This window comes from Trichosurus vulpecula, chromosome 4 (genome assembly GCF_011100635.1).
Source record: "Trichosurus vulpecula isolate mTriVul1 chromosome 4, mTriVul1.pri, whole genome shotgun sequence".
Taxonomy (NCBI): domain Eukaryota; kingdom Metazoa; phylum Chordata; class Mammalia; order Diprotodontia; family Phalangeridae; genus Trichosurus; species Trichosurus vulpecula.
The window spans coordinates 440,035,491-440,061,414 of NC_050576.1; the positions used below are offsets into that span (position 1 = coordinate 440,035,491).

At 48.5% G+C, this 25,924-nt stretch overlaps 1 protein-coding gene across 1 annotated transcript in view; it reads right to left on the bottom strand.

Annotated features, from left to right (window-relative positions):
• Nucleotides 1-1,004: 1,004 nt before the first annotated feature.
• The window catches only part of LOC118847398 (very long-chain specific acyl-CoA dehydrogenase, mitochondrial-like), a 29,942-nt gene continuing 5,022 nt past the window's right edge, over nucleotides 1,005-25,924 (bottom strand). The window contains exons 4-15 of the mRNA XM_036755846.1: nucleotides 25,537-25,662; nucleotides 23,820-24,018; nucleotides 21,242-21,346; nucleotides 16,955-17,041; nucleotides 16,219-16,281; nucleotides 14,609-14,710; nucleotides 13,842-13,939; nucleotides 12,385-12,457; nucleotides 11,011-11,083; nucleotides 10,269-10,341; nucleotides 2,789-2,864; nucleotides 1,005-1,259 (exon numbers count right to left, since the gene is read on the bottom strand). Coding sequence (XP_036611741.1) covers nucleotides 1,122-1,259; nucleotides 2,789-2,864; nucleotides 10,269-10,341; nucleotides 11,011-11,083; nucleotides 12,385-12,457; nucleotides 13,842-13,939; nucleotides 14,609-14,710; nucleotides 16,219-16,281; nucleotides 16,955-17,041; nucleotides 21,242-21,346; nucleotides 23,820-24,018; nucleotides 25,537-25,662 — 1,213 coding nt within the window. The 3' untranslated portion in view covers nucleotides 1,005-1,121. The remainder of the gene's footprint in view (nucleotides 1,260-2,788; nucleotides 2,865-10,268; nucleotides 10,342-11,010; nucleotides 11,084-12,384; nucleotides 12,458-13,841; nucleotides 13,940-14,608; nucleotides 14,711-16,218; nucleotides 16,282-16,954; nucleotides 17,042-21,241; nucleotides 21,347-23,819; nucleotides 24,019-25,536; nucleotides 25,663-25,924) is intronic.

Below are 25,924 nucleotides of genomic sequence, written 5' to 3' on the forward strand. Positions count from 1 at the left end.
TCTGTGCCTTCATTTTCAAATGAGGAAACTGAGACCAGGTAGGTAACCATGTCCCATGCTCCAGGCCACACAGGTTAGAGTGGCAGAGGTGAATCCAAACCCAAATCTGGTCCTGCCCCTGAGGTCCTCAGGCAGAACCAGGGGCTGAGCCAGTGCCATCTGACTAGCCTCAGTGCTCTGCCCCCATGGTGCTTCGTCATCCTCTTGGGAGCTAAAGACTGGAAGCTAGAGAGGGAGACAGAGAAGGGGAGGCTGCAGAGATATACGGCTTGTTTCTCCGGGGGAGGGGGAGTCCCTGGACCAAAGAGAAGACCTCTGAGACTAAGTATGAGTTGGAGCCATGGTGAGAAACAACACAGAGTAGGGTGAGGAGCAGCAAACTCTCTCTTGGCTTTCCTGTGGACTGATAAGATCCAGGGGCTCTAAGTGCTTTTCTCCATTATGGGCTGGGGAGGAGAGGGGATCTCTGTTTAGGGTAGTACTTTAAACATGGGTGACTCCATAGATCCCTGAGAGGCAGGGCTCAACAGAAAGTTGATTTAATCTCAAGCAATCATGAGTTCTTTCCCTTTTTAGGGGTACCTCAACCTCAGGGTAAGACTCTAAGTCCTGATCACCATTAAAAATGCCCAGGGGAGTGGGACAGATCAGAGGGGGTAGGAGAGTTGTCTTGCCAATTTCTGTGTTTGAGTGTTGAATTCTTTGCATTTTAGATTGGACTAAATAAAGCCTGTCCTATATTTAATGCTCTGTCAGCCCGAGTGCTTGAACGGGAACTGAGGGCTACTTTTTTGTTTTAGAAATCCAGACATGAGTCAAATTCTAATGCTCCCAAAAGAAACCTTGGTTAGAGGCGAAATGAGTCCCAAGAAATGTCCACATTTTCAGCTCCTTCAAGGCATTTCACAGCACCTAGTGCAGTGCTTTCCAAGTGAGGGGCTCGTTGAGCCAGAATACCCAGAAAGCCCAAGACTTGAGCACAGTAGTCCAGATTCTGAGCTTCAGTTTCTCACACCCAATGACCCAGGAAAGAGCCTGTAATTTTATTATTTTGCTAACTTCTCTATAAGTGCTCAGGGTGGAGTCTAGCCTCAAGTGCCCTCCAGGAGATGAGTCCCTTTTCAGAAGCCCATGGGGCGAGAATATATGACTCCTCCATTCCTCACAACTTCATTAGAAATAGTCTTCATGTTCTGGTAGTAGGAGTTCCAACTTGAGGCTTTCACTGACCTGAGATTCCATCGAACGCGTTCAGAGGCCTAAAGGAGAGAAAGAGACCCCCATCCCCTCTCAGCTCAGCAGCTAAACTGCTTACATAGCCTTTTAATGAGCCCTGATGGGGTATAGGCCCTGGAAACCCTCCCCTGAACTCTCCCACATGAACTTGGGGTCGACGTGAGGCTCATCTCAGTATACTCCTTTCACCTCTCCTAGCATTGTGGCTTTGACCCTGCCCCAACCTCCAATTCTGTTACCTCTAACCCTGCCCAGCCCTCATCTGCACCTGGCCCTACCCTAGACCGCCACTCCTTAATTCCTTCTAGACCCCTTCCATGCAGCCCAGGTGTTCTCCTGGGGCACCCAGCCCTTCTGGGTCCTTCTCTGTTACCTCCCAGTCACCCCAGACTATTTGGCTGCTCCCAGATCCTTCCCACAATCTTTCTTTGTATAAGGTTCATCTTGCCCCCTATTAAATGGCTCAGATTCCTTAAGAGTCTGGCCAATATGGCAGATTTTTAGAATCATGCCCACCCTGACTGGTGTTCTAATAAACCTTGTCATTGGTTGAAAGCTTGGGCCAAATTCATTCAAGGCAGGACCCATGTGTCACTATTTCAGGGTCACAGCACCCTTAACCCTCAACAACTTTAGCCATCATTTCAATAAACAAGTGTGCTCACACGCATACACACACACACGCAGGCAAGACATATGCACACCAAGCTCCCACTTCTTGGGAAGGCAGCCAGCTCAGAACTTAAATCTTGCCATGGCAGGGAATTCTAATCACTTGGTTCAGAGCAGGTTTATAAAAAGCTACCCAACCTGTCCCCAACTAATCTTTCCAGACTCATTGGATATGATTCTCCTAGGATTCTGCCAAACTGGCCTCCTCTCTGCTCCACACAGAACATACCACATCTGCCCCCTCTGTCCTTGGAGTGCAGCCCTCCTCACTTCTACCTAATAGAATAGTGGTATCAGACTCAAATAGAAACAAATCCCTGCAGGCCATGTATTGACTTAGGAAACCACAAATTTACATCGTCTAAGTTGTGTTATATTTTATTTTGTTAAACATCTCCCAAATATGCTGTAATTAGACTGTACTCAGGAGTATTGTTTGACACCTCTTATGTAGTTTTCCTCTTTAAGATACTGCTCAGGCACCACCATTTTGCTTCTCCCCTCTTCCCTCCTTTCTTCTTTACACATGTCTTTGTATTTAGTTATCTTATAGTTCATTTATGTTCATATATACTTTTATATGTAACTGTATCTCCTGTAATTGAATGTAAGTAAGCCTTCTGAGGGCAGGGAATGTCTCCTTCTTGTCATTGTGTTCCTAGCACTTGGCATGGTTTCTGGCACAGAGGAGGGGCACCAAAAGTGCTCACGAATGGATATCTTAGAAAGGAGCTGCATCTGACCTGCACTCCTGCTCTGTGGAATCTTGGGAGCCTGGGTTATTTTTACAAGAAGCCAAAGCCTGAACCCCACTTTATGAAGGGAGAGATAAGAGGACAAGGACGATGAATAGGGTCAGGGCAAAGGAAGCCTGTCCTACCTTATAGCACCAGGACTCACACAGGAGCTTCTCATGTGTGGCTGAAGGGAGATTGTGGTTCAGTGACTGCGTTGCCCTGGAAGGAACAGAGAGACCCAGACCCAGGCTGGATGGGTAGGTTCTGCATACTTCGGTGTTCCCCAGTTCTGGGCTTTCATTGGCTGACCCAGATCTCAGCCCCAGTGATTCCTATGCTAGGCTTTTCATGCAGCCCTCTTGGTGGAGAGCCTCTTCCACTTGGTCAGACTGGTCTCCTGACCTCAGGCTTCCCTCCCACAGCCCAGGGGACCACAGTGTTCCTTGTAGACCACCATGACACATTAAAGTTAGCATCAGCAGAGTCTGATGGATGTTGGCTTTTCTATCTTGAGGGAATGTGGAAGGAGGAAAGGAATTGGTTGAAAGGAGCAGAGAAGTCAAGTATTTCTGCAGAGCCTATGCTAATCTCTCATGTTATTCTCATGGAGAAGATGGAGAGTGGAATGATTAGATGATTCTGTGACTTAGGGGGCATGCAGATTCCTTGTATGCTTTTCACTAAGGATCTGCCTTTGTTTACTAATTCTCCTGTGTTAACAGAGGTCACAGGCAGGTTGTTTTTTTTTTAATTTTCTTTTTTTTTCTTAATTTATTTAATATATTTAGTTTTCAGCATTGATTTTCATAAGAGTTTGAATTACAGATTTTCTCCCCATTTCTACCCTCCCACCCACTCCAAGATGGCATATATTCTGGTTGCCCCATTCCCCAGTCATCCCTCCCTTCTGTCACCCCACTCCCCTCCCATCCCCCTTTCCCTTCTTCTTTTGTAGGGCAAGATAAATTTCTACGCCCCATTGCCTGTATATATCATTTCCTATTTGCATGCAAAAACATTTTTTTTGTTTGTTTTTAAAACTTTGATTTCAAATTCTCTCCCCTCTTCCCTCACCATCTACCCTCCCTAAGAAGGCAAGCAATTCAACATAGGCCACATGCGTATCATTATGTAAAACCCTTCCACAATATTCGTGTTGTGAAAGATTGACTATGTTTTGCTCCTTCCTAACTTATCCCCCTTTATTGAATTTTCTCCCTTGGCTCTGTCCCTTTTCAAAAGTGTTTGCTTTTGATTACCTCCTCCCCCTATCTGCCCTCCCTTCTATCGTCTTCCCTTTTTTGTCTTATTCCACCTTCTTTCCTGTGGGGTAAGATACCCAATTGTGTGTGCATGTTATCCCCTCCTCAGGTCAAATCTGATGAAAGCAAGATTCACTCCTTCCCCCTCACCTGCCCCCTCCTCCCTTCCTACAGAAATGCTTTTTCTTGCAACTGTTATGCGAGATAATTTACCCCATTCTATCTCTCCCTTTCTCCCTCTCTCAATATATTCCTCTCTCATCCCTTAATTTGATTTTTTTTTTAGATATCATCCCTTCATATTCAACTCACCCTGTGCCCCCTGTATATATATATACACACACACACATATATATATACATAAACACCTACATATATACATACATACACACATATGTATATGTATATATATATATACATACATGTATATATATATATGCATATTCCTTTCAGCTTCTCTAATACTGAGGTCTCATGAATCCTACACATCATCTTTCCATGCAGGAATGTAAACAAGACACTTCAACTTTAGTAAGTCCCTTATGATTTCTCTTTCTTGTTTACCTTTTCATGCTTCTCTTGATTCTTGTGTTTGAAAGTCAAATTTTCTATTGAAAAATTTTCTATTTATTTTCACTGAAAAAGCTCAAAAGTCCTCTATTTTATTGAAAATCCATATTTTGCCTTGGAGCATGATACTCAGTTTTGCTGGGTAGGTGATTCTTGGTTTTAATCCTAGCTCCATTGACCTCCAGAATATCCAAGCCCTTTGATCCCTTAATGTAGAAGCTGCTAGATCTTGTGTTATTCCTGATTGTGTTTCCACAATACTCAAATGGTTTCTTTCTGGCTGCTTGCAGTATTTTCTCCTTGATCTGGGAGTTCTGGAATTTGGCAACAATATTCCTAGGAGTTTTCTTTTTGGGATCTTTTTGAGGAGGCGATCTTGGATTCTTTCAATTTCTATTTTGCCCTGTGGCTCTAGAATATCAGGGCAGTTCTCCTTGATAATTTCTTGAAAGATGATATCTAGGTTCTTTTTTTGATCATGGCTTTTAGGTAGTGCAATAATTTTTAAATTATCTCTCCTGGATCTATTTTCCAGGTCAGTGGTTTTTCCAATGAGATATTTCACATTGTCTTCCATTTTTTCATTCCTTTGGTTCTGTTTTATAATATCTTGATTTCTCATAAAGTCACTAGCTTCCACTTGCTCCAATCTAATTTTTAAAGTAGTATTTTCTTCAGTGGTCTTTTGGACCTCCTTTTCCATTTGGCTAATTCTGCCTTTCAAGGCATTCTTCTCCTCATTGGCTTTTTGGAGCTCTTTTGCCATTTGAGTTAGTCTATTTTTTAAGGTGTTGTTTTCTTCAGTGTATTTTTCAGTATTTTTTTGGGTCTCCTTTAGCAAGTCATTGACTTGTTTTTCATGGTTTTCTCACATCACTCTCATTTCTCTTCCCAATTTTTCCTCTACTTCTCTAACTTGCTTTTCCAAATCCTTTTTGAGCTCTTCCATGGCCTGAGACCAGTTCATGTTTTTCTTGGAGGCTTTTGGTGTAGGCTCTTTGACTTTGTTGACTTCTTTAGGCTGTATATTTTGGTCTTCTTTGTCCCCAAAGAAAGATTCCAAAGTCTGAGACTGAATCTGAGAGCATTTTAGCTGCCTGGCCATGTTCCCAGCCAACTACTTGACCCTTGAGCTTTTTGTCAGGGTATGACTTCTTGTAGAGTAAAGAGTACTTTGTTCCAAGCTTGAGGGGATGCACTGTTGTTTTCAGAGCTATTTCTATACAGCCAGCTCTGCCACACCAGCATTCCTCCTTCCCCAAGAACCGCCAGCCAGGACCTGACTGGGATCTTAAGCAGGCTGTGCACGCCTGCTCTGATCCGCCACTTAAGTCCTCCCACCAGGTGGACCTGCACCAGAAGCAACTGCAGCTGTAGTTCTGTAGCTGCACCACCCCCGCTTCCCCCGGGGTGGTGGCCCAACCATGAACTCCTTCCACTCTGTCCCCCACAGTTTTTCCCACTAACCTTCTCTGTTGTCTTTGGTGTTTGTGGGTTGAGATGTCTGGTAACTGCCACATCTCACTGATTCAGGGTGCTAGGGCCTATTCCGCCCGGCTCCTGGTCTGGTTGGTCCTGCCTCCGCCCATGCTCAGCTCCGCTCCCCTCTGCTCCCCTCTGCTCCCAGCTCTGTGCACGATAGACCTCACCCAGCAACCATCCAGGCTGTCCTGGGCTGGATCCCTGCTTCCCTCTGCTATTTTGTGGGTTCTGCAGTTCTAGAATTTGTTCAGAGACATTTTTTATAGGTTTTTGGAGGGACCTGGTGGGGAGCTTACGCAAGTCCCTGCTTTCCAGCCGCCATCTTGGCTCTGCCCCTGGAAGTGATCTCCCATGCAGTTTGGCAGGTTGTTTTTGAAAGCACAAATTCAGTGTCTCCCATAACTGTGCCTCTATCTCCTGAAGGTCAAACTGGCTCAGCATGGAAAGGCTCCATAATGGAAGGTGGGTCCCAGTCCCAACAGCTCCAGAGAAACATGGAGAAGGGGGCTTCCATCTGAATGGTGGACTGGTCACTCCCAGCCATGGTGAAATTCAGGCCTCAGAGCACTAAAGGGTCTTCCATGACCATATTAGAAATATGCACAGACATAGATGAACCAAGGACAGCTCAGTCCTTGCCATGAAGTGAGATTTGGAAAGTCTCTGATTAATATGATGAATAAAAAAGGCACTCAAGTGTTTTCTGTGTACGAAGGGAGACAGCCTCATCCCCAAAGAGCTCCCATTACACTAGGAAGGAGTGGTGGCCAGGAAGGGAATTTTGTCCTGGGATGGTGAGTTCAGTCTTTGACTGACCCTTCCAAAAGCAGCTGATTTGATAATTCTCAGAACAAGAGGTAGAGAGTGGGAGTATCTGGTATGTGTAAGGGGGCATTGCCTCTCTCTCATATTTCTGTGGGCATTCCTTCCACAGATCCTTCTAAGCTGGGGTGGTTCTTGTCTGCATCCTCCCAAAAATCTTGTATGGATGATCTACCCAAGGGGGCTCAGACCTTCCTTGAGGTTAGATTGGTTCAGTTAGTCCTCAGAGTGAAACTTCTCCTCTGCATCACACAGTTAGTCCTCTAGTGCCTGTCAGAGTACCAAAGTAGATGGATTCCAAATCCCACCAGATTTTTAGCAGCAGGAGGTTGTGTTTTGAGATGAAATTGTTGGCAGCTGCTTCTGACCTATATAACATTAGTGACCCAGAGCCGCAGTTCACACAAAGGTGCTAAATGAGCACTGAATGCCAGGCAGTCTGTGAGGCAAATGCTGTTCCACAAGGATGCCTGTAGGGAATTGCAGAGATGATTTGTTCTGGGGTAGGATCAAAGGCTTCTTAGACCGCTCGGTGCTGGGAGCCTTGGGGGCTCGCTGTGCTCCTGGCCTTCCTTCACTTGCCACAGAACAACTCTCAGCAGAGCCAGGTTTGGACCCACCTGGACTCTTTAGCATTTCTGGCCCCTTAGTTTAGCACTCTCGGCACTTTGGGAAGTTCACGGTCATCTGGGATATCATTTTCAGCTGAGGTGTGAGACGAAGAGCTCTAGCCTGGACTTTGGACTCTGGTCTCCAATTGACCCTGAGTGGGCCATGACCTGGTTGCCCATCAGCTTTGTAAAATCCTAGGCTGATAGAGCAGTAAGAGACCTCCTGACACATCTAATAAGAGGTGAGAATTGCCTAGCACACCTGTGAGTAGTCATCTGGCCTCTGCTTGGAGACTTCCAGTGATGGGGAGCTCACTACCTCAGGAGGAGGCCCACGGCACCTTTACGAGGTTTCTCCAACATCTAATCTAAAGCTTCCTTTTGGCAATTGCTATCCCATTGCTTCTAATGCTTTCTGTGGGTAAGAGCAGAAAAAGTCTAGTCTCTTCTCTACATGACTATCCTTCACATTCTCAAAGAAAGTCCCTGCTGAGACTTCTCTTGTCCGGGCTAAATGTCCCTTCCTTCAACTGGTGCTCAGAGAACAAGAGTTTGAGGCTCCTCCCCAACCTGGCTGCCCTTCCTGGATGCACTCAGGGTGGCACAGCCAAGGGCTGGTGGCTGAGGGGGCCTGAGAAGCCATCTGGATTCTGTCTGGCCAGGTTGAGTACAGAGGCTCTTTCCTTTTGGTTTGTGGAGCTTGGCCCGTCCTGGGGCAGCCTAGGCTAGCACTGGCTGCTTCGGCCACCATGCCATTCTCCATTTTGGTGGAGTTTCCAGCCCACTGAAGTCTCTCTTTCTTTTTCTGATGAGCTGGTCCAGTCTAGCTATGCCTCGCCCGTCTCTGACTGGTGACTCTGATTTGGGTGAGCCCAAACATAGTATTTCCACATCTCCCTACCTAGCATCTGATGAGATTTAGACCCACGTTCTTGTCTGGCCAAATCTCTGAGTCCTGACGTCTTCCTCCAGTAAAGGAGTGCGGGGTGTTTTGTGGATCCTGGATCCCTGGGGTGGTCTTGTCCTATGGACTGTTTCTGAGAATAATGGTTTCTAGTGCATAACATGCTCTAGGGACATGCATGTGACTAGAAGGGAAAACTCGGAAACGCAATTATCTAAAGATTTAAAGAATAAGTCCACAGACCCCATTGTTAGCTCTCCCCACCAGCTGTCATCTGCAAATGTGATGAACACATCACCTGTGCCTTAAACCAAATCATTGATAAACGTGCTAAACAAAATAGATCCCTGGGGCATTCCACTGGAGACCCTGCCACATTTTTAGAGCACCATTAGTAGCTAGTTCTTTGGTCCAGCCATCCAGCCAGATGTCCAGCTGACTGGCCTGTAGCTCTTCAGCTTTCCCACAAGAATGGAATGAGAGACTGTGATGTTTTGCTAAAAATTAGGAAAGCTCTCCATACAGGATCCGCCCAGTCTGCTAGTCTAGTCACAAACATCAAATAAGAAAAAAAAGCTGACACCTCATTTCTGTCCAAACCAGAAATTTCTGTTTTTCACAGAAATGAGGTTTGTCTGGCCCTGGATCCAGGCCATCAGCATCTCTCACCTGGACTAGGGCACCAGCCTCTGGGCTGCTGTTCCTGCTTCTGGTCTCTCCTCTCTCCAAGCCAGCTAGGTGCCATCCTAAAGCTCAGCTCTGACCAGGTCATTCCCCTAAGGTCTCACACCCCTCCCCATTTCTTGCAGGATAAACACCACCTCTTTGCTCTAGCCTTCGAAGCCCCTTCGTTCTGGCTCCAGCCTCTCTTTCCCAGCTAAGCTCCTGTGACTTCTGCTCTCACACACTACCTTCCAGCAATCCTGGCCTTGCTCTTGTTCTCTGTGTGCAGTGCCCCATCTTTTACCTCCACATGTTTGCCTCAGTGGTGTTCCACACCTGTCACACCTTCCCTCTTCATCTCTACATCTTGGAAACCTCTGCTCCTTGCAGAATCTGGTTCCACCCCTTCCACAAAGGCTTGCTTGGTGCTCTCCGCCAGACACGACTTCAGATTTATTTTGGCTGCTTGGTACTAGCCCAGAAGCTGGGTCCTCGTGAGCCTGCACATCTTGTGTGGCCAAAGCATTGGCCTACAAGGAAGAGGACTAAGGAGATGCTTGTGGGAGGATGTGGAAGAGAAGAGTGCTAAGCGTGCGGTGGACAGAGACCTCCGGCTCCTGGTACAGAACCAACCCTGGGGACACTGGCCAAAGGCCTGGCTTGGCTGCCTCAGCATCTGGTGAGAAGCGCCACAGGAAGGGCCTACGTCTTGGATCCCTCCCTGAGGCCAACATGGAGCTCCACGAAAAGGACAGGTTTTGTATGAGAAAGATTGCCACACAGGGGACGCCTTTCTTAGGGTAACCGGGATGCCCCACCTGGGGAAGAACAGCATTGGTATTTATCATGGCCCATGCACCATCCACTTTAGCTCTCCCCGTGTGAGCCCTCTTGGGCACCGTCCATCTAAGAGTACTGGCTCTGGGTCACCCTGGAGAGTCATCACCAGCGCTCCCCAGAGGAATGGAAGCTCCCCAAAGGCAGCAGTGATCTAGGCGTTCTCTGTCCCCCCAGCAAGTGCTGAAGGTGCCAAAAGGCTCAGCCAATACTGGCGGAAATGCGGTGAGCCGCCAGGATTCATTACCCTGGTGTTTCCTCCCTGGTGTCCACGCCACGCCCTCATCACCATATATGCCCAAAGCAAGAATTGGGGTGGGTGTGTGTGAGACAGAGAGGAGAAAGCTAGCTTGCAGCTGTACATGTGTGAGCAGGTATGTGCATGCCTGTGCATTTGAGGGGCTCTGCCTCCATTCTGAGAGAGCTGCTCAGTGAGTCTCCTCTGCTCCCACAGCCTCCCCTCCATTGGTACCTGGAAAGCACGACCCCCATGGAGTAGATGTCCATAGCAGTATCTGCTACTCTCCTCAAGTGAAACTGCTGATCTGGAATGGGAGTGGAGAGGGGCTTAGCTGCCTCAGCAGGCACAGGCATCCTCCGACTCCTCCCTCCTCCCTTCTCCCTCTCCCCTTTTTTCTCCTCCCTCCTCCTTCCTTCCCCTCCCTCCCTCCTCTCCCTCTGCTCTCTCCCTCTCTCTTTCCCTCCCTCTTCCTTTTCCCCTCCTCCCTCCTCCTCTCTTCCTCATCCCTCTTCTCTCCTCCCTGCTCTCTTCTCTCTCTCCCCTCTCCCTCCCTCCCTCTTCCCTTTTCCCTTCTCCTTCTCTCTTTCCTCCTCCCTGCTCTCTTCTTCCTCTCCCTCCCCCTCTCCTCTCTCTTTTCCCCCTCCCTTTCTCCTCTCCCTCCCTTCCTCTTCCCCCCTTCTTTTTTCACTCCTCCCCTTCCTCTCTCCTTCCTCCCCCTCTTGTTTTTTTTTTTCTCCCTCCCCACCTCTGAAGGTCTGAAAGGCTGGGAAGGGCCCACCACTGGAACTCTGGGAACCAGAGAAGTTTATGACTTTGGGGAGGCAGAGAAGGGGCAGTAAATGTCTTAAGAGCAGGAAAAGTATACTTTCCCCTTTTTGTTTCAAAAAGTCATCTTTGTGAAGTTTCAAGAATTGTCAGAGCTGTGCCCAGAACAAGGGTTAGCCATGCAAGAGGCAAAAGTGAGGGGACGTACAGACCACTTCTGTGCCAAATTTTAAAAGCAGGTGTTCAACAGCCTCCGAAAGTAGGTCCACACACTTTGTCACCTTTAAAGGAGGAAAGGGAAGGAAGTCAGGTTGTCAGGACAGATTTTGTATGAGAAAGGTTGCCCCACAGGGGACACCGTTCTTGGGGTAACCGGGAGGCCCCACCTGGGGAAGAACAGCATTGGTATTTGTCATGGCCCATGCACCATCCACTTTAGCTCTCCCCATGTTAGTCCTCCTGGGCACCATCCATCTAAGTCCTCTCAGGGCACTGAACACGTCAGCCTACTGGGGGCACCATCCACTTTAGCTCTCCTGTGTTAGCCCTCCTGGGCACCGTCCATCTAAGTCCTCCTGGCACACTGAACATGCCAGCCTCCTGGGGGTACTGTCCACTTTAGTACAGTTGGGGCCTTGACCTCCTTACTAGGCAGGTTCTACTCAATGAAGTTTCCAGGTCCCCCATCACTGTCCAGTGATTAGAACATGGAGACCCCTGATGATCAAGGGGAGGATTATCTACCAGCCCACACTCCCCCAAAGTGGAATTGGCCTCCCAGCTGCATGATGGCAGCACCTTCCTGCCAAGCCAGAGGTCAAGTCTTTATGGCTCATTAGCCCAATTCTGTCTTTGTCCTCCATGTTATCACAGAGACCCCAGGGCTTGCTTTGTACCCCCAGAGCAAAGAGGGATTCCTGCTCAGTCAATTAAGAAGCTGAATCCTAAATATGATAAGATGCATATTAAAGCAACGATGGCTTAAGAAAAAAGAATTCAGAGAGTAGGGTAGAGAGCGGTAAAAACCTAGAAATGGGCTCAGGGGGCATGATGGCCACACTAATGACCTGAAATGGATGGAGGAAGCACTGAGGGGGCCTCGAGTATGACCCCTATGACTCTGGACAAGTGAGTGCCCATTCCAAGCCAGACCTGGCATTCTCCCTCCCCGAGAGGGCGTGCTGGGGCTTACAAAGTACATGCAAGCAGGCTTGTCCTCTCCTCCTCTGAGGCTCCCCTGCCAAGCCTCCAGGGATAGCCTTCCAAACACTAACATGGATGTTGAGGAGAATTCAAGATTGGGGAAGAGCCCAGCTGGGAGGAATGGCCAATGGGTTGGGGAGGGCTCTCGTTCCCACCTCCCCGATCCATGGCAAGGGCAGAAGTCACCAGGGAAGCAGCTGGCATTTGGAAAGTTCAGATGGAGCTCAGGAGGTGGCTTCAGATTTAGGGATCAGGAAGGGGTGATGCAGGTGAGACAGCCAGCTCCAGTCAGTGGCATGGGCATGCCAGGCTTTCCTGATCTGTCTGGAAAGATACTGATCTTCTTCAGAAGCTGCCCCATGGTTAAAGAAAATCTTACCAGGCTCGCAGTGTCCAGCAGGTGTCCACTGACCACTCCATCAAGGGAAATGCCTGTTGGTATCCCTATTATGCTGCAAGAAGAAAACACGGATTAAATCAGCTCCGGCAGGCTTCTGTCACAGGTCATCCTGATAAATTCCATTTGGGTAAATCAAGGCAGGCTCTGAAGCTTCTCCGGATCCAGCTCAGATCTTGGGGTCTCCTACAGTATAACAGCTCCCTAAAGTCTCACCTCAGGCCCCACTCTGGAGGGTCCAAGGGCTGAACCAGCCCAGGGGCAGGGGGTAGAAAGGGTGAGCTTGGCCTGCCTCAGCCAGGGGCCACAAGTTGTGGCTAAAATGGGTCTCCTCCTAGGTGTGCCCATGATGAGGAAGCACAGCTGGGATGAGGGTGAGGCTTGGAGGAGGGCATGGAGCCCAGAAAGTAGGAGGAATCCATGCTAGAGGCACCCTGGCACCACAAGGAAAGTCTCGATGTCCTGCTATTAGAAAGCAAGGATGGAGAAAGGGGTCCTCCCCTCCTCTTGAGCCTCATCACCGAACCTGAGGAAGCTGTGCTCCCAAAAGACGCTCCATTAGCACAGGTGACATATACAACTCGCTGCTCCTTAAAGGGCCTGAACTGAGCCTTGTCCAAGTCTGGGGCATTTCGCCCCAACACAGGCTGCTCCTTGAGGCAGGATATGGAGAGCCGGCGTGAGATTAAGAGCTGCTTTTTAATGGAAGGTGAGCTGAAAAGGTGTCCAGAGATTGGCATTTCTCTAAATCTTGGAAGCTGGTCCTTATTTTATTACTACCTAGAGCTTAGTTAGTAATTTATGCTCTTATCTTAAGAGTTCATTTTTTATGGGCAAAGCTAATCTAATCTTTCCCAGAATTGTGTGTTGATTCCTACCCTCTGTCATCCCAAGGCAGATGGGTACACTAGCTGTCTGTGTGTCCTCCCCCGACAAGCCAGGAGACTCTGGGAGGACAGAGACTGCCTTATCCTGTCTTTGATCTCTGCCACACATGGACCATTGAAAATAGTGCAGGTTTAAGAAAGGCTCCATGGGTCCCACTAAATCTTTTGTTAGATTGTAAGGTACCTAAGGGCGAGCCCTTGGATTGCATTTTTTTTTTTTTTTTGCTTTCCAGGTACCACGCCCAGTATGGTGTTTGCTACCTGGGTGGGGTGACGTGTTAACAGATGGCACCACCCATGAGAATCACTTGTTTTTAAAAGGCTTTCCTGTCCTATAGCAGCCTGTTTAAAAAGCCCCAGGCCTGACCCTTCCCTGAGCAGAGAGAGGCCCTTTTCTCTCATTTCTGTCCTTGAGGTCTGAGGTGTGTGCTTCGGGGTCTGACCCCTGGCAAGCAGAGAGGAGCACCCGCCCACCCCACACTGGCACTGCCACACCCAGCTGCCAGGTGGGTGGGAACAGTGGCAAACCAGTGCCAGCCCCGCCAGCCCTACCGTTTTGCTCTGAGGCCAAGTTCAGTGAAAAGGACGGCAGAGTTGTTCAATGGGTCTTCCAAGGTGTGCTGTAGCTCCTCTAATTGGGCCCCCGCATGCTAATGGATATAATGGAAACAGGAACAGAAATCAAGCTCCTTGCATCCAGGCCTCAGGCTCTATTCCTCTGAAGGTCTTCCCCCATCTTTGGTCCCCTGTGCCTGGCACACAGCGCAGAATACAAATGCTCATTGATTGGTGCAGATCCACATAGACCCTCTAGGAAGGGCTAGGGCAACCCCAGAACTTAGCCCAGGGCCTGAGACCCACTAGGTGCCTAATCTATGCTCGTTGAGTAAAAGTGAATGAACGATGATAATTCTTTGTGCTTCTAGGTCAAAGACCAGAGAGAGATAGAGCTCTAAGCAGGGTTATGTCTGTGCTCAGGGCATGTGACAGGCCATGGTCCCTCACCTCAGTTACAGGGCTTACAAGCCCGGGGTACCCAGAGGCCCCCGCTGGGGAGAAAGCTGCACCCCCACAGCTCCCTGCAGCATGGTGGAGGCATGCAAGGCTCTGGTCTTGGGGCCACAATGCCCTGAAATCACCTCTGCTTTGATACATCCGGCTGGTGGCTGGGTTTGTCACTGGCCTCAGAGGACCCGGAGACTCAGTAAGCAGCAGCTCCAGAATTGGCACTGATCCACATGGGGAGGGGAGAGAGACTATCCACCCTAGGAGTTTTGCACGCTGATGAAGTGACCCGAAGGGCCGAGAGCACGGGTTACCTGCAGACCTGCCAAAGCTACAAATATCCGGAGGATGTCATTGGTGCCCTCGAGAATGCGGAAGATGCGGAGATCCCTCATGATCTGCTCTACTCTGGCTTTCTGAGGGAAGAAAGGGGCACCTTGGAGAGAGAACCCAACCTGCCCTGCCTCTCTGAGACCCCTCTGACTGCCAGAGACGCAGCCTGGGTCCTGGAGAAGCCCAGGTTGGGGGCCACCTGAACCCAGGGGAAGGAGGGGCCCCTGTTCCACTTCTCCTGGGTCTGGACCTTGTCCTCCTCCCAGCCAAGGCATAGGCTGTCCCCACCTCCCAAAGGCAGCCAAGTGATCCAGGCTTGAAGGGACAGTGGAGGGAGGGGAATCGGCTCTTTAGGCAAGTGTCCTATGACATACGAAACCACCATTTGTGGACCCCGCTGGGGCTCTGAGCACTGGCTCCCTCCCCTCTCCAGGGAGTTAGCCCCCCATTTCATGATTTCCATGTTCACTCTATGATGCAGCAGCAACAGGATCCCTAGGGAAGGTGGGGGGCTGGGAATTTGGGCACCAGCCTTCAGGCAGCGTCTTGCCAAGGGCAGCCTGGTATCAGAGGCCTGGGTATCCTCTTCCCTGCTGCTCTGAGGTTCTGGCCACTCCCCATTCTCATCCAGGAGCTTGGCAGGGACAATGCTTCCTGATTTCTCCTGGGGACCAGCTTTGGTCTGGAAAGCTAATTACTCATCTCCTTGCTTCTTGCTTGAGGCTTGGGAACCCAATCCCCTTCTGAAGGATTCTTGACCTTGCTTCCTTTGGGGCATTCTCGGCTTCCCTGCAGACCTTGGCCTGGTGTCTTGGCCCTGACTCCTGGCCACTCCCGGGTTGGAAGCTTGAGCTACCTCCCTGTTTCATCCATCCCCATAGCTACCAGCCAGGGCAGGCTCCCTCCATCCCGATCCCTTTGCCTGGAGGAAGCTCAGGGCCTGGGGAGAGGCTTGAGTTATTATACACTAGGGGTGCCAGGGTCTCTGAACTGTCAGGGCACTTCAGCGAGTCTCAAGCTCCATGAACAGGATGTCCTTCCATAGCTGCCCAGTCAGTGACCTCTCTCCACCTCAAAGTAGCCCAGTCCACTTTTCTAGGGCTCTCATGGGAGGGAAAGTTTTCTTCTATCAGCCTAAACTGGCTTCTTTGCAGCTGCCCTCTCCTGGGTCTGCCTTCAGGGGCCAAGCAGGACAAAGCCTTGGCTACATGAAGCCTGCTTTACTGGGGCTGGCTATGCCTAGTGCCTTGGAGGTCTCCAGCCTCCCAGACTAGCCATCCTGGCCCCTCAGGACTCAGGCCTCAATGCTGCTCACTGAGGAGGCACCAAGATGGCACCTCGTCACACACACTACCTGCCCAGGCACACACGTGTGCACACATGTGACTTGGGGTACATTAGTGAGTATACACTCCCAGAGAGAATTGTGTGTCTGACCATCTTGTCTTGTGAGGGCTGGTGAGCAAAGATGGACAGCGGATTGAGGTGTGGCTCTATGAATGTGTGCACATGTGTGTGTCTGTGTCTCTCTGTGAGCAGCAAAGCAAAGGAATTATCCTTGACTGCCGACAGAGGAGGCTTAGAGCTTCACCTTCATGTAGCCAGCTCCTCCAAGGATCTGAATACATTCATCAGCGACTTCCCAGGCGGCCTCCTGAGTCAAAAATAAACAAATCCAGAGGACATATCAGAGGGGACCTCTGAGCTTGGACCCTGCTGGAATGGATGGGGCATTAGATGCTGGCCACTTCCTATGCCCACCCCTGCAATCTGGGGCTCAGCCTCCGGGGTTCTATGATGCCACCTGAGGCTGCTCTGCCCTGACTCTCTTCCCCCACCTCTCCCCCAGCCTGTCTGGGGTGGGGGCAGGGAAGGCTCATCCTGCCCTTTCCAAATGCAGTCTCTAGGTCAATGTTGGAGCTGGCAAGGTCAGTCCTTAAATGCCAGCCTAGCTGGCCTCTGCCTGCCATCTCAAAATCATCCTCCAAAGCCTCAGGTGGTCTGGTCCGAACCACTCATCTTTTGTATCAAGAACATAAGGCTGGAGGAGATGGAGCAATTTGCTCAAAGTCATATCCCTATACATCTGTCCCCTTTGAGCCCTAGATTGGCCCAGTGCCAGCTCCTTCAGAGGCCCCCGCTCTACAGTGGCTCTGCCTTGGGCTCTCCCTGTAAGGAAAGCCTATGGATGGGCAGGGACCTCAGCAGGTAGCCCCCACTGGACGGGGTACCACCTCTGTCTCCCTGGCAGCACTCCGGGGCCCCACAGAAAGCTGAGGACATCAGTGATAGGATGACTCCTGCTCGTCACAAGCAAATATACTCACAGAAGCAAAAACCTTGCTGAGGGCGGCTTCCAGATGGAAATCTGGGACTTTTGTGTCCATGTTCCCGCTGATCAGGTATGCCATTGACTGTGGGAGAAAAGCAGATCTGCCTCAGAGGGTCAACAAGGGGATGATGGGTAGGCAGGAAAGTACCAAGCAAGCCCCTGACTCTGAGCCCAAGAGCTGGTGGGGGCTCAGGGCAGCAGGGCCAACCCAGACTTAACAAGAATCCTCAAGTCCATGATGACCCAGAGAAGCATCGTCCTCCCTGGTCTGAAGGTCTTCTCCAGGGAGGGGGCCCCTCTGCCTCACAAGGAAGCCCAATCTTCGGGCAGCAGACAGTCCCCTTCTCTGGAGCCCAAGTCTGTCTATCTGCACCTCCCCCCAGGCTGCTGCTGGTTCTCCCCTCTGGGGCCAATCGGGACAAGGCTGACTCTGCCCTGAATCACAGTCCTACATAGACCAGAACAAGGCCATCTCATGCCTGAGGCTTCACTTCTCTACACCATATATGACAGTTGTGGAAAGGTCTAGCATAAGACTTGGGGAACTTTTAAAAAGAAGTTTAATGACATTAAATCACAGAGAAAAAAAATTGAGGACCACATAAATAGAAAGCCAGTGATTTTTTTAAAAAAGATACCTGATTTTTCCAACCAATTTCCAAGGTAAGGAAATGGAATATAAAACAATATTCGATAAACACAACATATAATCTGTTATATTTCTCTTTTTTAAATTTTATTTTCAGTTCCAAATTTTCTCCTTCCTCACCTCCCCTACCCACTGTGAAGGCAAGAAAAACAGAACCCACTACAAAAACATACAGTAATACACAACAGATTCCCACATTAGCCACTCCCCCCAAAAAATGCAAAAAGAAAGAAGGAAGGAAAAAAGGAAGGAAGGAAGGAAGGAAGGAAGGAAGGAAGGAAGGAAGGAAGGAAGGAAGGAAAGAACATGTGCTGCGATCAGCAGCCTGAGTCAAAAAAATACTGAAGAAAATAACATCTTAAAAAATAGACTAACCCAAATGGCAAAACAGCTCCAAAAAGCCAATGAGGAGAAGAATGCCTTGAAAAGCAGAATTAGCCAAATGGAAAAGGAGATCCAAAAGACCACTGAAGAAAATACTACCTTAAAAATTAGATTGCAGCAAGTGGAAGCTAGTGACTTTATGAGAAATCAAGATATTATAAAACAGAACCAAGGTAATGGAATACTATTGTGCCATAAGAAATGGGGATGATACGGACTTCGTAACAACCTGGAAAAACCTACACGACATAATGCTGAGTGAGCGGAGCGGAGCCAGGAGAACATTGTACACAACCACAGATATATGGATTCCATGAGGACCAACCCTGACAGACTTCGCTCCTCTCAGCAGCACAAGGTGCAAGGACAACTCCAAAGGACTCACGATAGAGAATGCTACGTACATCCAGAGAAAGAACTCTGAAGTTTGAATGCAGATTGAGGCACACTACATGCTCACCTTTTTTTCTTCTCTTTTGTTTTTGGGTTTTTGTTTTTTTTGGTTCTGTTTCTTCTTTCTCATGATTCATTCCATTGGTCATAATTCTTCTCCACAACTTGACTAGCGTATAAATTAATTCAATGCAAAGTTATATGTGGTAGTTATATGAGATTCCATGCCGTTTTGGGGAGGGAGGGGGGAGGGAGGGGAGAAAATCTAGAACTCAAAATTATGTAGAACCGTGAGTTGTAAACTAAAAATAAAAAATAAAAAAATAAGGAAAAAAAATAAAACAGAACCAAAGGAATGAAAAAGTTGAAGACAATGTGAAATATCTCATTGGAAAAACCACTGACCTGGAAAATAGATCCAGGAGAGATAATTTTAAAATTATTGGACTACCTGAAAGCCATGATCAAAAAAAGAGTCTAGATATCATCTTTCAAGAAATTATCAATGAAAATTGACCTGATATTCTAGAACCAGAGGGTAAAATAGAAATTGAAAGAATCCACCGATCTCCTCTTGAAAAAGACCCCCAAAAGAAAACTCCTAGGAATATTGTAGCCAAATTCCAGAGTTCCCAGGTCAAGGAGAAAATATTGCAAGCAGCCAGGAAGACACAATTCAAGTATTGTGGAAACACAATCAGGATAACACAAGATCTAGCAGCTTCTACATTAAGGGATTGAAGGGCTTGGAATACGATATTCTGGAGGTCAACGGAGCTAGGATTAAAACCAAAAATCACCTACCCAGAAAAACTGAGTTTAATACTCCAGGACAAAATATAGATTTTCAATAAAATAGAGGACTTTCAAGCATTCTTGAAAAATAAAAGACCAGAGCTGAAGAGAAAAACTGGCTTTCTAATACAAGAGAAGCATGAAAAGGTAAACAGGAAAGAGAAATCATAAGGGACTTACTAAAGTTGAACTGTTTTGGTTATCTCCCTACATGAAAAGATGATATTTGTAATTCATGAAACCTTTCTAAGTATTAGGGTAGTTGAAGGGAATATATATATATATATATATATACATATACACATACATCATATATATATATATATTTCTATCTATCTATCTATAGACAAAGGACACAGGATGAAGTGAATATGGAGGGATGATATCTAAAAATAAATAAATACAATTAAGGGGTGAGAGAGAAACACATTGGGAGGAGAAAGGGAAAGACAGAATGGGGTAAATTATCTTACATAAAAGGGACAAGAAAAAGCAGTTCTATTGGAAGGGAAGAGGGGGCAGATGAAAGGGAATGAATGAATCTTGCTCTCATCAGACTTGACTTAAGGAGGGAATAACATACACACTCAATTGGATATCTTACCCTACAGGAAAGTAGGGGGGAAGGGGATAAGAGAGAGGGGATGATAGAAGGGAGGGCAGAGCGAGTGAGGAGGTAATCAAAAGGAAACACTTTTGTAAAGGGCCAGGGTCAAGGGGATAAAATTGAATAAAGGGGGACAGGATAGGATGGAGGGAAATATAGTTAGTCTTTCATAACATGACTGTTATGGAAGTGTTTTGCATAATGATACATGTGTGGCCTTAAGAAGGAATTGTTTGCCTTCTCAAGGAGGGTAGGTGGGGAGGGAAGAAGGGAGAAAATTTGGAACTCAAAGTTCTAAAAACAAATGCTCAAAAAAAGTTGTTTTTTACATGCAACTTGGAAATAAGATATACAAGCAAAGGGGTATAGAAATTTATTTTGCTCTACAAGAAAGTAAGGGGAAAGGGGACAAGGGGGGAATTTGGGGTGACAGAAGGGAGGGCAGACTGGGCAAAAGGGCAATCAGAATATATGCCATCTTGGGGTGGGGGGCGGGTAGAAATGGGGAAAAAATTTGTAACTCAAAATCTTGCAGAAATCAATGTTGAAAACTAAAAAATATTAAATAAAGAAAAAAAAGAAACCTAAAAAAATAAAAAATAGGTTCTAGAATTCTGGGTTTCAAAGTCACACTTCCCAACCCAGAGGTAGCAGACTCCTTTCTGGAAAATTGGGATGACCTTTGCCCTTTCCCATTCTCTGCAATCCTTTAGAGGTCACTGACCAAACCTGGGCAGCTCTTTCTGCACCTTGAGGCTACACGGTCCATCTGCTCTGGCCACCTTGTCCTCTACCCACTTGGGTTCTTCAACCATTCCTCCTTTGCTGCCTGTGTGTCTCCATTCATCCACGCTCCTCTCTTCTCCCGGCGTCTCCCTCCCTCCACCCTCTCTGTGCAATCTCTACCGAATGACCCTCAACCTCTGTGATATGACCTCTCTAATCTCCCTCAGTCAGAAGCAACTGCCCTCCCATGGCCTTTGCCCCCTCCTCTCGGGTGTTCTTCTCCTTCTGCCTTGGGCTTGGCCATCTGTTTCCCTGCATCACTGCCCCATCTCAAGTGAGAGCTCCATGAGATCAAGGAGGGTTTCTGGATCATTTCTTTCTCCTTAGCACCAAGCCCAGAGCCTTATATGCACATCAAAGATGTCTAATCAGACAGAATAAAGAGCTGTGAAGACAGCACACACTGCTGGAGTGCCCTGTGTTCCACCCCTTCCAGGTTCTGCCCTTTCTGGGCAGTCTTACAGCATTAGAATGTAAGCCCTTTGAAGGCAGGGGTGTCTTTTGTATTTGCATCCGCAGCCCTTGGTACATAGAAAGTGTTTAATAAATCCTTTTTCAGTCAGTCAGTAAGTCAAATATCCTGGGAGACACATTCTTAAAAAAAAAACTCTTGGTGTGACAACCCCATATTCCCACCTCCTGGCACCGGTAGTCACTCGGGCACTTACCTCGGCCACATAGTGATACATGGCCATGCGGGCCAGCTTCTCCTGGATGATCCCATAGTCACAGATTTGTTTCCCAAATTGCTTCCGTTTTGCAGCATGGTTAGCCTGGCATCCAAGGAGAGAGAGCAAAGAAAGCCACCATCAGAGGCTGGAGGCTGAGAAGTGAGGAGCCTGTTCAAGGAGCAGCTCTCCCCTGGAGGATTCCAGGTGGCTCTCATTTATCTGAGGTGTTAACCCTAGAGGGAGAGTCCCTGGGTAACCTAGCTATCCCCGGCCAATGTGAACCTAGAATGACCAATGCCTAGGATTTAGGGACAGACTTTGTGGTCCAGGGAGATGGAGGATTATTATTCCGCTTTGCAGAGGACTTGATCTGGGTCACCCAGCTGTTAAGTGGCTCTAGCAGGACCAGGAGCCTAGGTATCCTGGCTGTTGGCACAAGGCACCTCCCACTAAGAAATGAATGAGCCCAAGGAGTCACTCAGTAGGATGGCACCCTGAGCAGCCTCTTTCTCCACAGTGCCACTGTGCCGTTGCTCCATTTAGCGCCTTGTACACAGCTGTTGTTCAGTCATTTTAAGTTGTACAGGACTCTTTGTGACCCCATTTGGGGTGTTCTTGGCAAAGATCCTGGAATGATTTGCCATTTCCTGTTTTGACTCATTTTACAGGTGAGGAAATGGAGGCAAACAGGGTGAAGTGACTTCCCCAGGGTCTCCAGGCTATTAAGTGTCTCTGGCTGGATTTGGACTCATGAATATGAGTCTTCCTGATTCTAAGCCCAGCGCACTATCCACTGCAGTGCCACCTAGCCGCCATTGTAGGCTCACGACAAATCTTTATTGACTGAATGAATGACTTTTTTCTGTCTCTCAGAACAACGTCCATCGCCCCCAGAGGACAGGCCTGGGAGTCAGGAAATCTGGGCTCTAGCCCCAGGGCTGCTGCCCACTGGCCAGGCCACCTTGGCATTGTCTTTCCTTCTCTGGGAGTCAGGTTCCTCTTGTGTCCAAGAGGGATGATCCTGATCTCCTTCCCTCCCACTTAGGCTGTGAAGTTTAGACCAGATACTACAGTGTTTGAGAAAGTCCACCAGAAGGATCCAATTCTAAACCACTGTAGGCTCTAAAGAATTCTCCTCACCCTTGCCCTCCTCACCTACCACCCTTCCCTGTCCATGGTCCTGCCTGGACCCCGCCCCGAGCCTCCTTGCTTACTCGGTCCAATGGTAGAGTCCCATTCCTGCTGACAGGCACTTTACTCACAACACCCCTGCAAAGCAAGGCGGGCAAGGATCACCACCCTCACTCTACAGAAGAGGAAGCCAGGCTTGGGGAACAGTGACTACCCCAACAGGGACTGCTACTGAGAATTAGCACCTGAAGTTCCTAGTCCTGGCTCCAGAGCCCAGTGCATGACTGAGCTGGTCACAGGGTGTGCCTGGGATCAGAGGCTGCCCCTCGCCTGCAGGGACAGAACAGGGTGTGCTGCCCCTCCATATCTCTACATGACATTGGCTTGAGGAGCAGCAAAGTAGAGGCCATGAAGAGTGAGTGGAAGGAGAGGGCCAAGAGTGCCTTCCACCTACATGCCCGAAAGCTCAGAGCAGCAGAGACATGTCCAGCAATGGAGCAGACGGCTGGCCCCGAGGGGCTGTCCAGCTCTGAGAATCTATGACTTCGAGAGGAAGGCACCAGAGAGGTCCTCAAGTCCAATCCCTTTGTTTTACAGATGAGAAACTGAGGCCCATGGGGGATTAAGAAAGAACATGTTACAAGGTAGTAAGCAGCAGTGACAGGCCCCAGTAACTCACAGAATCACAATGTTCAAGTTGGTGGGATCTTGGTGGCCCCTAGTCCAATGCCTAACGGAAAAGGAACCCATCTCTGATGTACCTGAGAGGAGACTGTCCAGCCTTCCCTAAAAGATCTCCAGGGACAGGGAACTTACCACTTCCTCAGGCCTCCCATTGCACTCTGGGAAGAGGAAGTTACCCCTCAAATTCACCCTAAATCCAGCCCTTTCCAATGTGGCTCCTGGTCCTCAGAGGCCAAGGAGGAAAAGCCTCTTTCCTGTGCTGTAGCAATTTAGAGACATGGGAACAGCCACAGCGCCCCCAAGCCTTCTCTTCTCCAGGCTCACTTCTTTCAGGGGATCCTTCAATGATACAGACTCAGGTCCCCCCCTTTCCTTCACCTAAACTTGAACCCTCCGCTCTGCTGTTTCTAGGCTCTAGGTCCATAACTGCCAAATGAACAGTAGTGGTGAGAACTCCCCTCAACTCCAGATGACTCAGGGGTCCGACTTCCGGCCCATTTCTATCAGCCATCAGAACTGAATTAGGGGAAGGATCAGAGGACGGAGGCTTCACTTCCAGCTCCATCTCAGAGACTCTGTTTTCTCCTCTCTAAATAAGATGGCTGAGCTCTGGCCTCTGAGGTCCCTTTCAGATCTGACTGCCCCATCCCACAAGTCATGCTAAGTGTCCCAATTCCCTCTGGTAGAGGGGTACTTCTGCTCCCTCCCAGGAGTGCCTGGCCTGCTGGCAACTTCAAGACTGAGGGGTCCGCCAGCTCACCGCTTTCTTGATCATTCTACGCATGGTGCCCGCCATGGCAGAGACGGTCCCAAAGCGGCCATTGTTGAGGATGCTCATGGCGACCTTGAAGCCATTCCCAAAGCCCCCCAGCACATTTTCAGTGGGTACTTTCACGTTGTTGAAGATGACTGAGGTGGTATTAGAGGCCCTGATGCCCATCTTTCTCTCTGGTGGACCACTGAGAAAACACAAGCACACATTTTCCCCATGCTAACACCCTCTTTCCCCTCTTCTTCCTCCCTACAAGCCCATCAAGCCCAGTAACTATTCCCCCACATAACCTCTGTCTTTATTCATCCATAATCCATCTTGATGGTCTTCTCTGATCGTGGTGCCTATGTGGCACAAAGTAAGAGACTGCTATTTTATCTAGCTGACTGAATGAGCATAGACAGCCCATAATTCCAAGTCTGCAGGGTTGAGTTCTTTCAATGATTAAATGATCCACATTCGCAGTCTACATCTGTCTGATGATTTCTCTAATTTTCCAGGTCCGTTTCATTGTGTGGGTTAGACCGGACCCACACAACAGCAGTAGATAGGGACCAAATGAAAACAGGCTGACCTTCAGGCTGCACATAGGTGAGCTCACTTTCTAAGTAAAGGTATAATTAATGGTTAACTATTTTCAAATAAACCAAATTTTTAAAAACGGAAGTTTGAATTAATATCAATTAATTACACTTATTACTTAAGATTTTTATTTATCATGAAATCACATTAATGTTAAAAAAAAAAGCACTGCTTTGCTGAGCGGTACATTTTTGAGGTTTTGTTACCGTTTAAATGTAACAATGGAAAACACAGTGAAAAGATAGGATTCTTGTTCCTCTCAGACCAGGGACAGATGGATGGTTGGTTGCCGTGGGTCACATGACAAACAGGACAGTACGGGCAGCGGCAGCCCACCTGCCAACTTACATGACAGCACCTGGGGAGGTGGGGCCAGGCAGGGGGTGCTGGCTTCAGGGTTGGGGCCGTCTATTTGTCGTGCCCCCGTAACCCACCTTCCACTAGTCACCATTATGCCTTGTTTGTTACTTCTTTACTTTCTTTACACCCTCTCCATTTTTCCCGGGCCTCCTGAAATCCTTTGGCAGCCTGTGGGCCATACGTTGTGCAGGCCTGATGCCAAGGGCTACCAGGCCAGGAAAGCCTTGGGTTTAAGTGCCCCACACATTTTTTCCAATAGCCAACAAGAGCCTTGGAGTCTGAGCTAGGTTCTTGGCCATCAGGGCTCACCCTACTTTGTCCCCATAATTATAGCTGGAATAGTTGTTTGGAACACGCTCAGCATTTCTGATCTACAGTGTACGTGAGGCTCTCCCCTGGAGTGATCTCCCCCCTCCCCCCTCCCCAGCATCTCCATGGAGCAGCAGAGAGGACAAGGATGTGGGGCTGGATTTGGAGGGGCCTCTGTGGGAAGCGGGTGTTACTGTGCACACTGAGGTCATACTGTGATTTCAGGAAGAATAACGTGTTTTTCTGTCTATTCGATGGACTGAGGACCTTCATCTCCTCAACCGTCATGGAAAGGAGAAAAATAGGGCATTACCTCATGGACCTCCATTTTGTCCCCCAAATATAACTGCCCTGTTCCACTGGCTCACACATCTCTAAAATGTGTCAGAGCTAGCTAAGGCAGACCACAGCCTCCAAGGGAAGGCCGACGATGGAAAACCGAGACCAATCCTACCTGGTCACACCCTCAAATTCTTTTTCTACGATGAAGGCTGAGATTTTTCCATGCACTTCTCCTGTGGTCACATCCTTCACTTGTGTCTTGGCAAATACCGTAAAGACATCTGCTATCCCGCCATTGCTTGGATTCAAGAACATTGTTGCAGTCAGCCTTATGTGGCCTCCTCCTCTTCCTCTTCCCTCTCTTCCTGCTCCTCCTCACCCTTTCTTCTTCCTCCTCCTCTTTTCTCTCTTCTTCCTCCTTCCCCTTCTTCCTCCTCTTCCTCTTTCCTCTCTTCCTGCTCCTCCTCACCCTTTCTTCTTCCTCCTCCTCCCCTTCTTCCTCCTCTCTCTCTCTCCTCACCTCCCTTCCTTTCTTCTCTCTTCTCTCCTCCTCCCCTTCT